Here is a 13131-nt window from a genome sequence, read left to right as displayed (position 1 = left end):
AAATCCAAATATACCACATCCACTGGCTTGTCCTCATTTATTTTCACAGTTGCATCCTCAGAAAACTGCAGTATGTTTGACAAAGATGAGTTCCCTTTCATAACTCAATGTTGACTTTGTCTAATCTCAATGATATTTTCGAAGTGTCCTGTCATCACACCCTTTTTAATTGACGCTAACATTTTTCCTATTACTGATGTTCGAATAATGTAGCAGGACTGGAAGTTTGAATCTAGCAATGGGAGGCTGAAAAGCTTTTTAGGAGCCAATGGGCATGCAGACACTGTGGAAACACACATGAAATTGGTTGGAAAAGAAACCCGAATATTGGCTTTCCACTGGGTTAAACAAGGAATAAGGCAGATGGCTGCATTTAAAATTTAATAAAGAATTTTAAATTTAAGATAAAACTGAGTTATTACTGAAAGGGCAGAGCAGTACTAGTTAGTCCTAGAATGACAGAAAGGCAAGTAACCTCCGTCAGTGTGGACGGTTTAGATGTATGCTTTATACTGGCATTTGTTTAACTGTGACAGAGGTGTTAGGAAGCCAACGGTGAGAGAGGATGCAGACACCCACAACAATTATATGATAGGAACTGCCTATGTGGCAAGATGTCATATGATAGTAAAGATAATGGTGAATCTATTGGCATCACTTATAGCAAGTTGAATGAGATATGATGGTTGATAGGAAGGTGTATTACACTATACAATGCATAAAAGTATTATTTTGCCACAGCAAAGCAGTTTTGCTTAAGATTACAAAGTCTCCCCTCAGAAGAGGCTCTAGGCATCCCGCTGAAAGAGGTGCAGATGCGGATTCCAATATTTCCTGGTTCTTGAATTTTATCTTCAATTTCCAATTTTGTTTCTTTAAGTCTCATACAGAAATCTGCAATATCTTCAGTTGTAATCATTTTAATGTAAGACATTTTTAGTTTCAGCAGCTTGCATTAACATTTGAGACATTTTCTCCTGCATTAACTGCACATGATATATTGCAGGTTAATAATATACTTAATTATTTTGTAAGTATCATTTGCTTACTATGTTTCAAAGTACAATACATATTCATTGAAGTTCTAAATACTTCCTTCATCTGTGGCTCAGTAAGAAGTACTCGTGCTGGAGTCAGAGGTTTGTGGGTTCAAGTCCCACTCTAGGACATGTACACAAAAATTAAAGTTGATATCCCAGTGCTGTACTGTCAGGGGTGTCATTTTCAGAGAAGACATTAAACTGAAGGTCTATTTCATCTGCCTTCATGTGGGTGCAGAAGATTTCATGGCACTATTTTAAAGAGCAGCAGGGGAGTGAGTTATCCTGGGTTCTGGCCAATGCTCATCCCTCAAATTAACACAAAAGCTGGCCATTGTAGGAATTTGCTGTGTGCAAATTGTCTGCTATGTTTCCTACATTACAGTTGCTCCATAAAACCACAGAACTCCTACATAGAATTCCTAGTGCAGAAGGAAGCCATTTGGCCCATCATGTCTGCATCGACCCTCTGTATCCCTGTAACCCCACAACTCCACCAAGGAGCTATTTAGCATGGCAAATCCACCTAACTCTAAATGGCTACACTGTAGTAGTACTTAATTGGCTGTAAAGTGCTCAGAAAGGTTCGGTGGCCGTGAAAGGCACTATAGAAATGCAAGTCTTTCTTTCATAGAAGGAATTAAGTAGTCAAAAATCTTACTGGAACCAGGCAATACGGAATTTTTCTCAAAATTAATGAAGTGCAATTACCAGTACCTGCAATGAGACATCACCCGAGTTTAAAGTTCAGAGTCCTGGTGTGTCAAAAGTCGGGTTAGCGATTATTTCCAGTAAACAATTTAATGCAATAGATTATCAGCCTCTAATGCTCTGTGCCAGAGCAATTTCCCACAAGTTTACCATCTGAGCCTACGTTGTAAATGCCTTAGTGCACCAAAAATGTGCCCAACAACAAAGGCATAGGCTGATATCAAGGATTACAGGAATGTCATCCCCTAGAGAAAATATGACAAAGTATCTACATTTTTGAAGTAGCAGGGAGGAACAAATCTATCAATACCAGAAACTTAATTCCCATCAGTAGGTTGCGAAGCTTCAGTGGTGGCAGGTGAGCAAGGGAAAAATGCGTTTATCTCAATAAAGATTCATAGTTGGGATTAAAATGCATCCCAATCTATAGGACAGAGAGCACAAAATCAAAAACAAAATTGTGGATTCATTAGAAGTCTGAATTTGGAGTTTATAAGGAAATGGGGGAATCTTATTGAAACTTACAGGATATTGAGAGGCCTAGATAGAGTGGATGTGTGGAGGATGTTTCCACTAGCAGGAAAAACTAGAACGCGAGATCACAGCCTCAGACTGAAGGGGCGATCCTTTAAAACTGAGATGAGGAGGAATTTCTCCAGCCAGAAGGTGGTGAATCTGTGGAACTCTTTGAAGGCTGTGGAGGCTAAATCACTAAGTGTCTTTAAGACAGAGATTGATAGGTTCTTGATTAATAAGGAATGAGGGGTTATGGGGAGAAGGCAGGAGAATGGGGGTGAGAAAAAATATCAGCTATGATTGAATGGCAGAGCAGACTTGATGGGCCAAATGGCCTAATTCTGCTCCTGTGGCCTATGAATTTGTAGATGTCATACTAAAGGGAAAGTAAAATGGAAATTTTTAAAACAAATTTCATTGCAATGTTCAACACTGCATTTAATAAGACCTTTACATTAAAATTGCTTTCCAATGTTAAAAAAGCATGATGGAACAGTTGTCGACATCAAGTCAAATGGATTATTTTGATAAAGGTACAAAGTTAATCAGAATACTTCAATCATTATCTGCTCAAAAAAAGTAAATGAAATAGAGACCCGTTTAAACAAAGTTGAACAATGTAGCCTTCAAACTGGCAATGCTATTTCATAGTATCCAGTAAGGTGTTGAATATCATTTGTTCCCAGAAAATATAATTCTGAGGCCAGTGGTGTTGTATTAATGCTTAAATTTTTGATTTAAGGCACAAAAAATGCAGACCTACCCATTAGCAGCTCCTGGAAATAGCAATGCAACAGTCCAAAATATCTGCTCAGCTGGCACTAGTTGCACACTTAGATGGATGCCCAAAGTTGATTGCATTTCTACATACCTTCACCTTCACCCCCACCCCGAGGAATATCATATGAATTTCAATCTAATTCAAGTTGCCTGAAAAATCCTACGGCAGAAGTCAGATAATGCTAGAAATGCCAAGTCATTCCTGTGCTCTGATGAAACGTCATTGACCTGAAATGTTAACCGTTTCTCTCTCTCTCCAAGGATACTGCCTGACCTGCTGAGTATTTCCAGCATTTTCTTGTTTTCATTATCCCCCTGATTTTATTTCATTGTAGCTAGTTTTCTTCCTGAAGATATCCATCTCCCAAACACATTTACCACAGGGCTGTTCATAAAGCCCACAATTTCCACATTAAAATTTCACACCGATGCTATGAAATGATCAGACAGACACATTGCCATCTGATTAAATCAAAATCTCCACATGCCATATTTGCACAGGAAACACTAGTTCGCCAACTGAGAAATATGGGAGTAAATAGAAAAAAATCTAACAGGTAAATAAAAACTGTTACGACTGGGTGGGAGCAGTGTGTAGTTTATCCAGCTCCACTACACCACAAGTCACACCATTAATTTAAAATCACTCACCAAAATGGCCAAATGTTTACCTTCACTGTCGTTAGAGCCAAAACAAAGAGAGTTTAACACAAATTCTTTCAATAAACTCAAAGACTGATTATAAACCAAAATTAATATTTTAAAGCAAATTGCAAAAACTAGCAAACAGTCATACTCTGGAAGTATAACTATCTGCCCCCTTTTTAAAAACACCCCAGTGCACAAAACGTGCATAAATAAATGGACAAACAGATGGGGTTTCTGCAGAAATGGGCTTTAGAAAATAGGCTTTACAAAGTAAAGGATAAAGTTTGCAGGATTTTGATGCTGTCGACCTGGAGCTCCCTAATGCAAATACTGATTCCAGGAAATGTCTGGAGGTTCTTACCAATAGAGCATTGGTGTGGAGGAGAATATAGAGCGGGATCAATTGTTCTCATCTCAGCTTAACAGGTTTCCAAACGCAGGCAGGTTACAGTCAGATGAGGATTCTCTGGCTGCAGGTTGATAACCACATATAATATTTCAGGCAAGGCAGGGACAGCATGAGTCAGGGCAGCTTTCCTTGTCAGTTCATTCCTCCCAAAATACCGATTTCAAAAATCACAGGTCCAAAACTTAAAGTTCACCTCGGCCGTGTGATTTCCAGCAAATCACTAGCCTTTGCCAGTTTCCCCCCCCCCCCGCCCCCCATCAATTGAAGTCACTGAAGATCAAAACAAACAAACAGCTCTTCCCCCAAGTACCATGCAGGCCCTGTGATTTCTTGAAAAAAAGGCAGGCTTGCTACCAGTCCAACGGTGAACTTGTGACCTTTCTTTAAAAACTCCAGGTCAACATCCAATTGTCAATGCATTTCCATATCTTAAAAGAAAAATATATTTTTGAAAGATATGATTCTCCTAACGAAGCAATAATTTGTATTAAGATAGCGCTTTTCACAACTACTGGATTCCGCAAAGTACTTGCACAGCCATTAATGTTCTTTTGAAGTGTAGCCATGGTTGTAATGTGGGAAACACAACAGAACATTTGCACACCTCAAACTCATGCAAACAGCAATATGATCATGACCAAGTAAGCTGTAAGATAGAACAGCAAAAAAAAAAAAAAAAAAAAAAAAAAAAAAAAAAAAAAATCAGGATCAAATAAGTTAACGCCTCTAATGCAACGAAACATCCTAAGACACTTTACAGGAGCATGAGAAAAAAAAGTATGACACCAAGCTCCATAAGGCGATATTAACTCAGATGACGAAAAGCTTGGTCAAAGAGGTAGGTCTTAAGGAATGTCATAAAGAAAGAAAGCAAAGTAGAGAGGTGGAGAAGTGAGGGAGGCAATTCCTTTACTTGGAGCCAAGGCAACTGTAGCAATGGCTGGCAATGGTGGAGCAAAACTGGCCTCCTGTGCACCCCAGAAAAGAGCAGATAGCTCAGAGGGTTGCTGGGCTGGCGATTAGAGATAGGGGCAAGGTCGTGGAAGGATTTTAAAACAGAAATTATTATTTTAAAAGTCAAGATTATCCTTCACTGGGAGACAAAGAAGGTCAGCAAACACAAGGGTGTTAGGGGAATGCATTAAGTCATGGGTAGCGCGTGACCTCTAGTTTATGGAGGGTAGAACATGGGAGACGTGCCAAGAGTGCATTAGAATAGCCAGGTTTGGAGGTAACAAAGGCATGCATCACAAAAACATGCCCTGTGCCAAATAATGATTTTTAACCACTGGCTGTGAAACCAAACTGAACTCTTAATTAACTAGACTCTTGATTGAAATGGGAGTCATCAGATATAGGGTGGAGACAGCAAAATGGAGTCTTGGTCACAAACCGATCAGCCACAATCTAATCAAATGGCAGAGCAGGCTCAAGAGACCAACTGGCCTGCTCCTAATTCTTATGTTATTTCTCCATGGTTATATCCTCCCAGAGACTGGAGGTATACATGCATAAATCATTAAAGGTTGCAAGGCAAAATCATGTCCACATGTTTTGGGCATGCCCGAAGCTTAGAGGGTTTTGTCAGGGGTTCGCTGAGGCTATGTCCACGGTACTTAAAACACGGGTGGGGCAGAGTCCAGAGGTGGCGATTTTTGGAGTGTCGTAAGAGCCGGGAGTTCAGGAGGCGAAAAAGGCCGACGTCTTGGTCTTTGCCTCCCTAGTAGCCCGGAAACGGATCCTACTAATGTGGAGGGACTCGAAACCCCCGAAATTGGAGACCTGGGTTCGTGACATGGCTGGGTTTCTCGGTCTCAAGAAAATAAAGTTTGTCCTAAGAGGGTCAACATTTGGGTTCGCCCGGAGATGGCAGCCGTTCGTCAACTTTCTCAGAGATAATTAAAATGTCAGCAGAAGCAGAAATCCATTGCTTTATTGGTGGGCGTGTGAAGAATGTGATGGGGATGGAAATGTTTATTGTACCGTGTTTATGTTGCTGTTATTGTTATTATTATTATAATAAAAATTACAAATATCCCAGTAAAAATATTTTTTTAGAAAAAGATTGCAAGGCAGGTTGAGAAAATGGCTAAACATTTTCCAAGCTCTCCCAATGCTAGCATTGCTAAACCTTCTTTTACTGAACAACTTTGCCTCTTTGCTTCAAAGCTGCCATTATTAATTGCCTCTTTAAAATGATTTTCTTTAACTTTTCTCCAAATATTGCTTAATATCTAACAACTCCCTATTTAAATTTCTTGTCCTACCGAGAGCCAGCAACAATACCTTTTATGACTATTGACCGAAGTGCATTATCTCGGTTTGTTCTCAATTTTTCTATAGAGCCACGGTCAGCTCACCATGCCGCACTCCTCCGCTGCCTCTCTTTTAAAAAAATAATCTTTATTAGTGTCACAAGTAGGCTTACGTTAATGAAGTTACTGTGAAATTCCCCTTGTCGCCACACGATGCACCTGTTCGGGTATACAGAGGGAGAATTCAGAACGTCCAATTCACCTAACAAGCACGTCTTTCGTGACTTGTGGGAGGAAACCGGAGCACCCGGAGGAAACTCATGCAGACACGGGGAGAACGTACAGACTGTGCAGACAGTGGCCCAAGCCGGGAATCAAACCCGGGTCCCTGGAGCTGTGAAGCAACAGTGCTAACCACCGTGTTACCACGCCATCCATACTGTGCCGCTCATCCATGGTCCAGCTCTCAGACTGCCTGACGTTCCATTGTTCCACTTCAATCTGCCCAATTCAGCTAGCATATTTCCAACAAAATGTTCTCGCACCACCAAAAACCACCTGCTCCAATACGGCAAAAAAAAAAGGCCAAATTGATCTATGCAGTTGAAGGTCAACAATGCCCATGCCTGAGAATTACTGATTACAATGGAATCACTTGAACCTGAAACACTATACAGAACAGAAAGATATACATGAAATGCTGTTCTCTGCATAGTGTTCAAAAGTAATGAACTTCTCCTTCATATAGTTCCAATACATACTATTACACCATACAAAAAAGGACAAGCAGATTAGATTGACTTACATATTTATAGCATCTTTCACAACCACTGGATCTCTAAGCACTTTACAATTAATGAAGTAGTTTTGAAACGTAGTCGCAATTGCAATGTCAGAAACGTGATGCCCAATTTGGACACAGCAAGGTAATCGGATAATGTTTTCGTGATGTTGATCGATGGATAAATAAATATAATAATAATAATCGTTATCAGTGTCACAAGTAGGCTTACATTAACACTGTAATAAAGTTACTGTGAAAATCCCCGAATCGCCACATTCCACACCTGTTTGGGTACAGAGGGGGAATTCAGAATGTCCAATTCACCTAACAAGCACGTCTGTCTTGACTTATGGGAGGAAACCAGAGCACCCGGAGGAAACCCACCCAGACACGGGGAGAACATGCAGACTCCGCACAGCGACCCAAGCAGGAATCGAACCTGGGACTCTGGCACTGTGAAGCAACAGTGTAAACACAGCCAAGTATCTGCTCGGAACATCATTATTAAAAGTAACATTATATTATATAAAATGAGCAAGATTACAAGCACTTCCTGATGACAACTACAGGAAGCCGGAGTTGTGACTAATTGATCTCAAACTCTCATAATCTGGAAATACCATACACTCTTTTCATTAAGATAGGAGATAAAAAGCGATTTATTTTAAAGAAGATATTCCACATGTGACAACAAAAGCATGTTGATAACTTGATGATCAATACGAACGCTGTAATTTTCCACCTCCTTTGCCTTTGAAGGGAAATTCCCACTTCGCCCAGGGGAGGAGGAGTTTACTGGACAGAACCCTGACTGAAAGCACATAGGCAAAGCTAGAAGGAACTTCTGTTTCACCAGCCCACATCAGTCAGTGCCTGCCAGAATGATGAAGACACGGGTATTAACCTGGAACTCCGGGGTGGTCCTTCCTTGGGGGGTGATGATGATGATTTGGGGGGGGGGGGTTGATGGTGGTGTTGGGGGGGGGGGGGTGATGATGATGATTGTGTGTGTGTGTGTGTGGGGGGGGGGGGTGATCATGATTGTGGGGGGGGGGATGATAATATAGGGAGAGGGTAATGTGAGGGAGGATGATGATTGGGGGGGGGGGGGGGTAATGATAGTATGGGGGACGGTAATGTGAGGTGGCCGTTGGTGGTGACTAGAGGGCGGGGGGGTGCTGACGGTCTGGTACTCTCTCCCTCACTCAATGACTGACCGTCCTTCGCGCTCACTACCATCCCTTCAAGGCTGCTCACCTGATGGTGCTTGTCGGCGGGATGCCCGGGGTTCCTCAGGATATGGGTCGAGCTGGCAGACTGCAGGAGCAGAGCGAGCCGGCGCCTCTGCAGATGATGCCTACAACGCAAAGACAACCAGAGCGCCGCCATCTTCGATCCGCCCCGCGGCATTGTGGGAACCACCGCACCACGTGACCATATCGCAGCGCCCTCAATATCACACTGTCCTGACACTGCAGTAAATACAGGAATAATACTCAGCATGATAATGTTTCAAATAATACTCAGCATGATTCCTGTTTAAAATAATACTCAGCATGATACCTGTTCAAAGTAATACTCATATAATACTCAGCCTAATACTATTTAAAATAATACTCAGCATGATAACTGTTTAAAATAATACTCATATAATACTCAACCTGATACTGTTTAAAATAATACTCAGCATGATACCTGTTTAAAGTAATACTCAGCATGATACCTGTTTAAAATAATACAGCATGATACCTGTTTAAAACAATACTCAAATAATACTCAGCCTGATATTGTTTAAAACAATACTCAGCATGATAACTGTTTAAAATAATACTCATATAATACTCAGCCTGATACTGTTTAAAATAATACTCAGCATTATTACTCCCCATAATTATATTGAGTATTTTTGTGTGAGCAATATACTAGAACAATAGAATTACCTACAATAATCAGCATTATTAGTGTTTTCAATAATATTCAGAGTGTGATAGTTTGCAAAAATACTCTCTATTATTACTTCCTGCGACAATATTTAACATTTTTACTGTCAACCATAATACTCAGCAATAATACTTTCTGCAATAATATTCACCATTATTAGTGTCTGCAATAATACTCAGCGTTATTACTTTCAGAAGTAACACACTATTATTACTAAACTAGGAGTAATGTTGTTGTCTACAAGAATATCCAGCATTATAAATGTTTGCAAAAATACCTAGAGCATCATTATTATCTGCAATAACATAGCATTATAATCATCTCAAAATATACTCAGCATTATTACAGTCTAAAATAATACTCATCACTATTACTGTCTGCAATATTATTCAGCATTATTAGTCTGCAAGAATACTCTGCAATATTATTTTCTGAAATATTGCTAGTACTATTACTGATTACTCATCATTATTGCAGTATGCAAGTTGTTCAGCATAATTACTGTCTGCAATAATACTCAGAGGAAGGGTTTCCCAAACCTTTCCAGCCACGGAACTCTTTTGACCTCCCAAGAGTACTCATGGAGCCCCTGAGAAACATTCTTATCACGTTGAAGAGTTAGACCACAAAAAACTGATTGTTTTTGCGTAATAGGTACAAACATAAAAAAATAAATTTATTAAAGTATTTTTTATTTCTTATATGCATACACTAATAAGAATTAAAAAGTTATCTTATTCAAACAATTACTTAAGTTAAACCTCTTTTGTCTTTTTTGATAGGAGGAGTAATGCTGCATCTTTTGCTCACAAATTTGTTTAATATTAGGAGTGCAGTTGGAGAGCTGGATTCTCATATCAGACACACGCACACATACATGCGCACACTGAGCGGATTTCTCCATCCCGCCGTACCAGACGTCATCGGGATTCTCCATTTCGCCTGCTGGTCTGAGGCAGCCCCACACCGTTGGGAAACCCCCGCGCTGACGGCAAAATGAAGAATCCCGACGGTGGAGAATTCAGCCCACTATCTCGCCCTCACACACAGACACTGTCACCTGTCCCTCTCTCATATACACACACACATACACTCTCTCATCTCTCTCTCTCTCTCGCGCACACACACCTCTGTTTTTCTCACACACATGTACACTCACTCTAACCTCTCTCGCTCTCTTTCTCACCCACACACACACTCTCACTGCACTCTCCATCATTTCATGGCTGTTTCCCCCCCCCCCCCTTGCTCCAGGGCCACTGCCTCATTTACCCCATGACCGTTTCGCCTCCCGCCCCTGACTGCTACATCTCCCGCCCCATGGCTGTTTCACCTTCTGCCCCATGGCCATTTCCCTTCCTGATCCATGGCCACTATATCTCCTGCCTCATGCCCCCCGTGCCCCATGGCTGCTGCCCCTCCCATCTCAGGGCCACTACCTACTTCACTTTGCTCGCCTTCGCTCTTACCACACGCTTACCCATCCATTTGCCTTCGCTCTTGCCTACTGTTCAGCCATCTGTTTGTGTTTGCTCTGTTGCTCACTCGCCTTCACTCCGCTGCTCATTCTCCTTCACTCTCGCCCTTGCCTGGGACCTTAAATACTCACTTTCACCACTATTTCCAGTTTGTCCAATCAGAGGCTGACTTCTCAGTGCATTGACTGCAGATAGGCTGACTTGTGTGCCTATCAGTAGCCAACACAGTGTGAAAACTGCCTATGACAGTGCAAACTGGAAGGACAGCTTTTTTCAAATTTACAATGGCCAGACCTACTTTGGGACCCCTGGATGCTTCCTATGGAACCTCAGTGTTCTAGAGAACCCAGTTGGGAAATCCTGCTCAGAGGTATTATGGCCTAAAACACTATTCAGCATTATAACTGGTTAGCACTGTTGCTTCACAGCGCCAGGGTCCCAGGTTCGATTCCCGGTTTGGGTCACTGTCTGTGCGGAGTCTGCACGTTCTCCCTGTGTCTGCGTGCGTTTCCTCCGGGTGCTCCAGTTTCCTTCCACAAGTCTCGAAAGATGTGCTGTTAGATAATTTGGACATTCTGAATTCTCCCTCCGTGTACCCGAATAGGTGCCGGAATGTGGCGACTAGCGGCTTTTCACAGTAACTTCATTGCAGTGTTAATGGGAGCGTACTTGTGACAATAAAGATTATTATCATTGAAGTACTACTCAGTATTATTACTGTCTGCAATATTACACTGCTTTTTTACTCTGCATCATTGAATGTTATTACTATCTGCAATCATACTCTGCATTATTATTGTCTGCTTTAATACTCAGCATTTTACATCTTCAATAATACTCAGCATGTTAATGTCAACAATAATATTATGAACAATATTGTTGCCAGCAATAATATTCACCACTTTTACCGGCTGCGATAATTCTGAGAGCATTATTACGATCTGCAAAAATACTACCACTTTCCAGTCTTTCAAGGTGTCTGCTTTTCTTTTCAGAATTGAAGAAAGCTGAGATTTAGACATGTACACTTCTGTCTTACTAGCTTTTGTATCTTCAATTTCTTCATACTTTTCAAAGTATTCAATTGCTCTCCCGATAACAAGTTGAAGGTTATTCTTTTGTTGTTGAACCAACTTGCAATTAAATTTTGATTCTTCCCTCGCCCCTATAGCAGAAACATCAAAGTGAGTGGCAAAGCAGGCATAACCAAGTTGCACTTGAAGAATGAACCCAATCAGTTTGTAAGGCGAAATCCTTAGGTTTCAAAGTGAAAAATTGTGATAAATCAGTATTTTGTGCACCAAACTTACATGTAATTAATGGATTGCAAGAAAAATGAACTTTTCACAATTAGAAGTATAGAGTGATAAAGGGGGACAATGGAAATAGTTGTGTTAAAACAGAAATGCTGTTTAAGTGATTTGCAAATAAATAGGTATGACTGACAAATTCTTAAAACTTAGTTTTATTACGAATAACAATAATGGATATTAATAATAGTAATAATTATTCAGAATATTCAATGTATTAGAACCCTTGATTTCCTTTGAATTTCCTAGAATTCTTTGAAGATGTATCTAGTAGAGTTGGCCAGGGAGAACCGGTGGATGTGGTTTATTTTGACTTTCAGAAGGCTTTTGACAAGGCCGCACATAGCAAATTACTATGTAATGTTAAAGTGCATGGGATTGCGGGTAGTTATCATAGAATTTACAGTACAGAAGGAGGCCATTCGGCCCATCGAGTCTGCACCGGCTCCTGGAAAGAGCACCCTACCCAAGGTCAACACCGCCACCCTATCCCCATAACCCAGTAACCCCACCCACTAAGGGCAATTTTGGACACTAAGGGCAATTTATCATGGCCAATCCACCTAACCCGCACATCTTTGGACTGTGGGAGGAAACCGGAGCACCCGGAGGAAACCCACGCACACACGGGGAGGATGTGCAAACTCCGCACAGACAGTGACCCAAGCCAGAATCGAACCTGGGACCCTGGAGCTGTGAAGCAATTGTGCTATCCACAAGGCTACCGTGCTGCCCATCACGAGATGGATAGAAAGCTGGTTAGCAACCAGGAAGCAAAAAGTTGGAATAAATGGGTCTTTTTCTGATTGGCAGGCAGTGACTAGTTGGTACCGTAGGGATCTGTGCTAGGACCCCAACTGTTCACATTATATATTCATGATTTTGATGAGGGAGCTAAAAGTTGGGTGGGAGGGTGAGCTGTGAGGAGGATGCAGAGATGCTTCAGCAGGATTTGGACAGGCTGAGTGAGTGGGCATATGCATGGCCGATGCAGTATAATGTGGATAAATATGGGATTATCTGGTTTGGTAGCAAAAATAGGAAGGCAGATTATTATTTGAATGGGTTTAAATTGAGAGAGGTGGATGCTCAGCGAGACCTTGGTGACCTCGTGCATCAGTCACTGAAAGTAAGTGCGCAGCTACAGCAGGCAGTGAAGAAGGCAAATGGTATGTTGGCCTTTCTAGCGAGAGTATTTGTATATACGAATAGGGATGTTTAACTTCAACTGTATATGGAATTGGTGAGGCCGCACTTGG

The 13131-nt window shown here is 41.2% G+C and overlaps 1 protein-coding gene across 2 annotated transcripts in view; it reads right to left on the bottom strand.

The window, feature by feature from the left end:
- Positions 1-8576, bottom strand: part of abcb7 (ATP-binding cassette, sub-family B (MDR/TAP), member 7) — a 101358-nt gene extending 92782 nt beyond the window's left edge. Inside the window, exon 1 of one of the 2 annotated variants that reach the window (XM_072505750.1) lies at positions 8401-8576. In XM_072505750.1, the coding sequence (XP_072361851.1) occupies positions 8401-8553 (153 nt within the window). In that variant the 5' untranslated portion in view covers positions 8554-8576. Of the gene's footprint in view, positions 1-3030; positions 3047-8400 lie in introns of those variants that run through there. The other variant, XM_072505751.1, reaches the window with a different exon arrangement.
- Positions 8577-13131: the final 4555 nt, after the last annotated feature.

Source organism: Scyliorhinus torazame, chromosome 5 (assembly GCF_047496885.1).
Source record: "Scyliorhinus torazame isolate Kashiwa2021f chromosome 5, sScyTor2.1, whole genome shotgun sequence".
Classification (NCBI taxonomy): Eukaryota; Metazoa; Chordata; class Chondrichthyes; order Carcharhiniformes; family Scyliorhinidae; genus Scyliorhinus; species Scyliorhinus torazame.
This window is presented reverse-complemented; position numbering and strand designations above follow the sequence as displayed.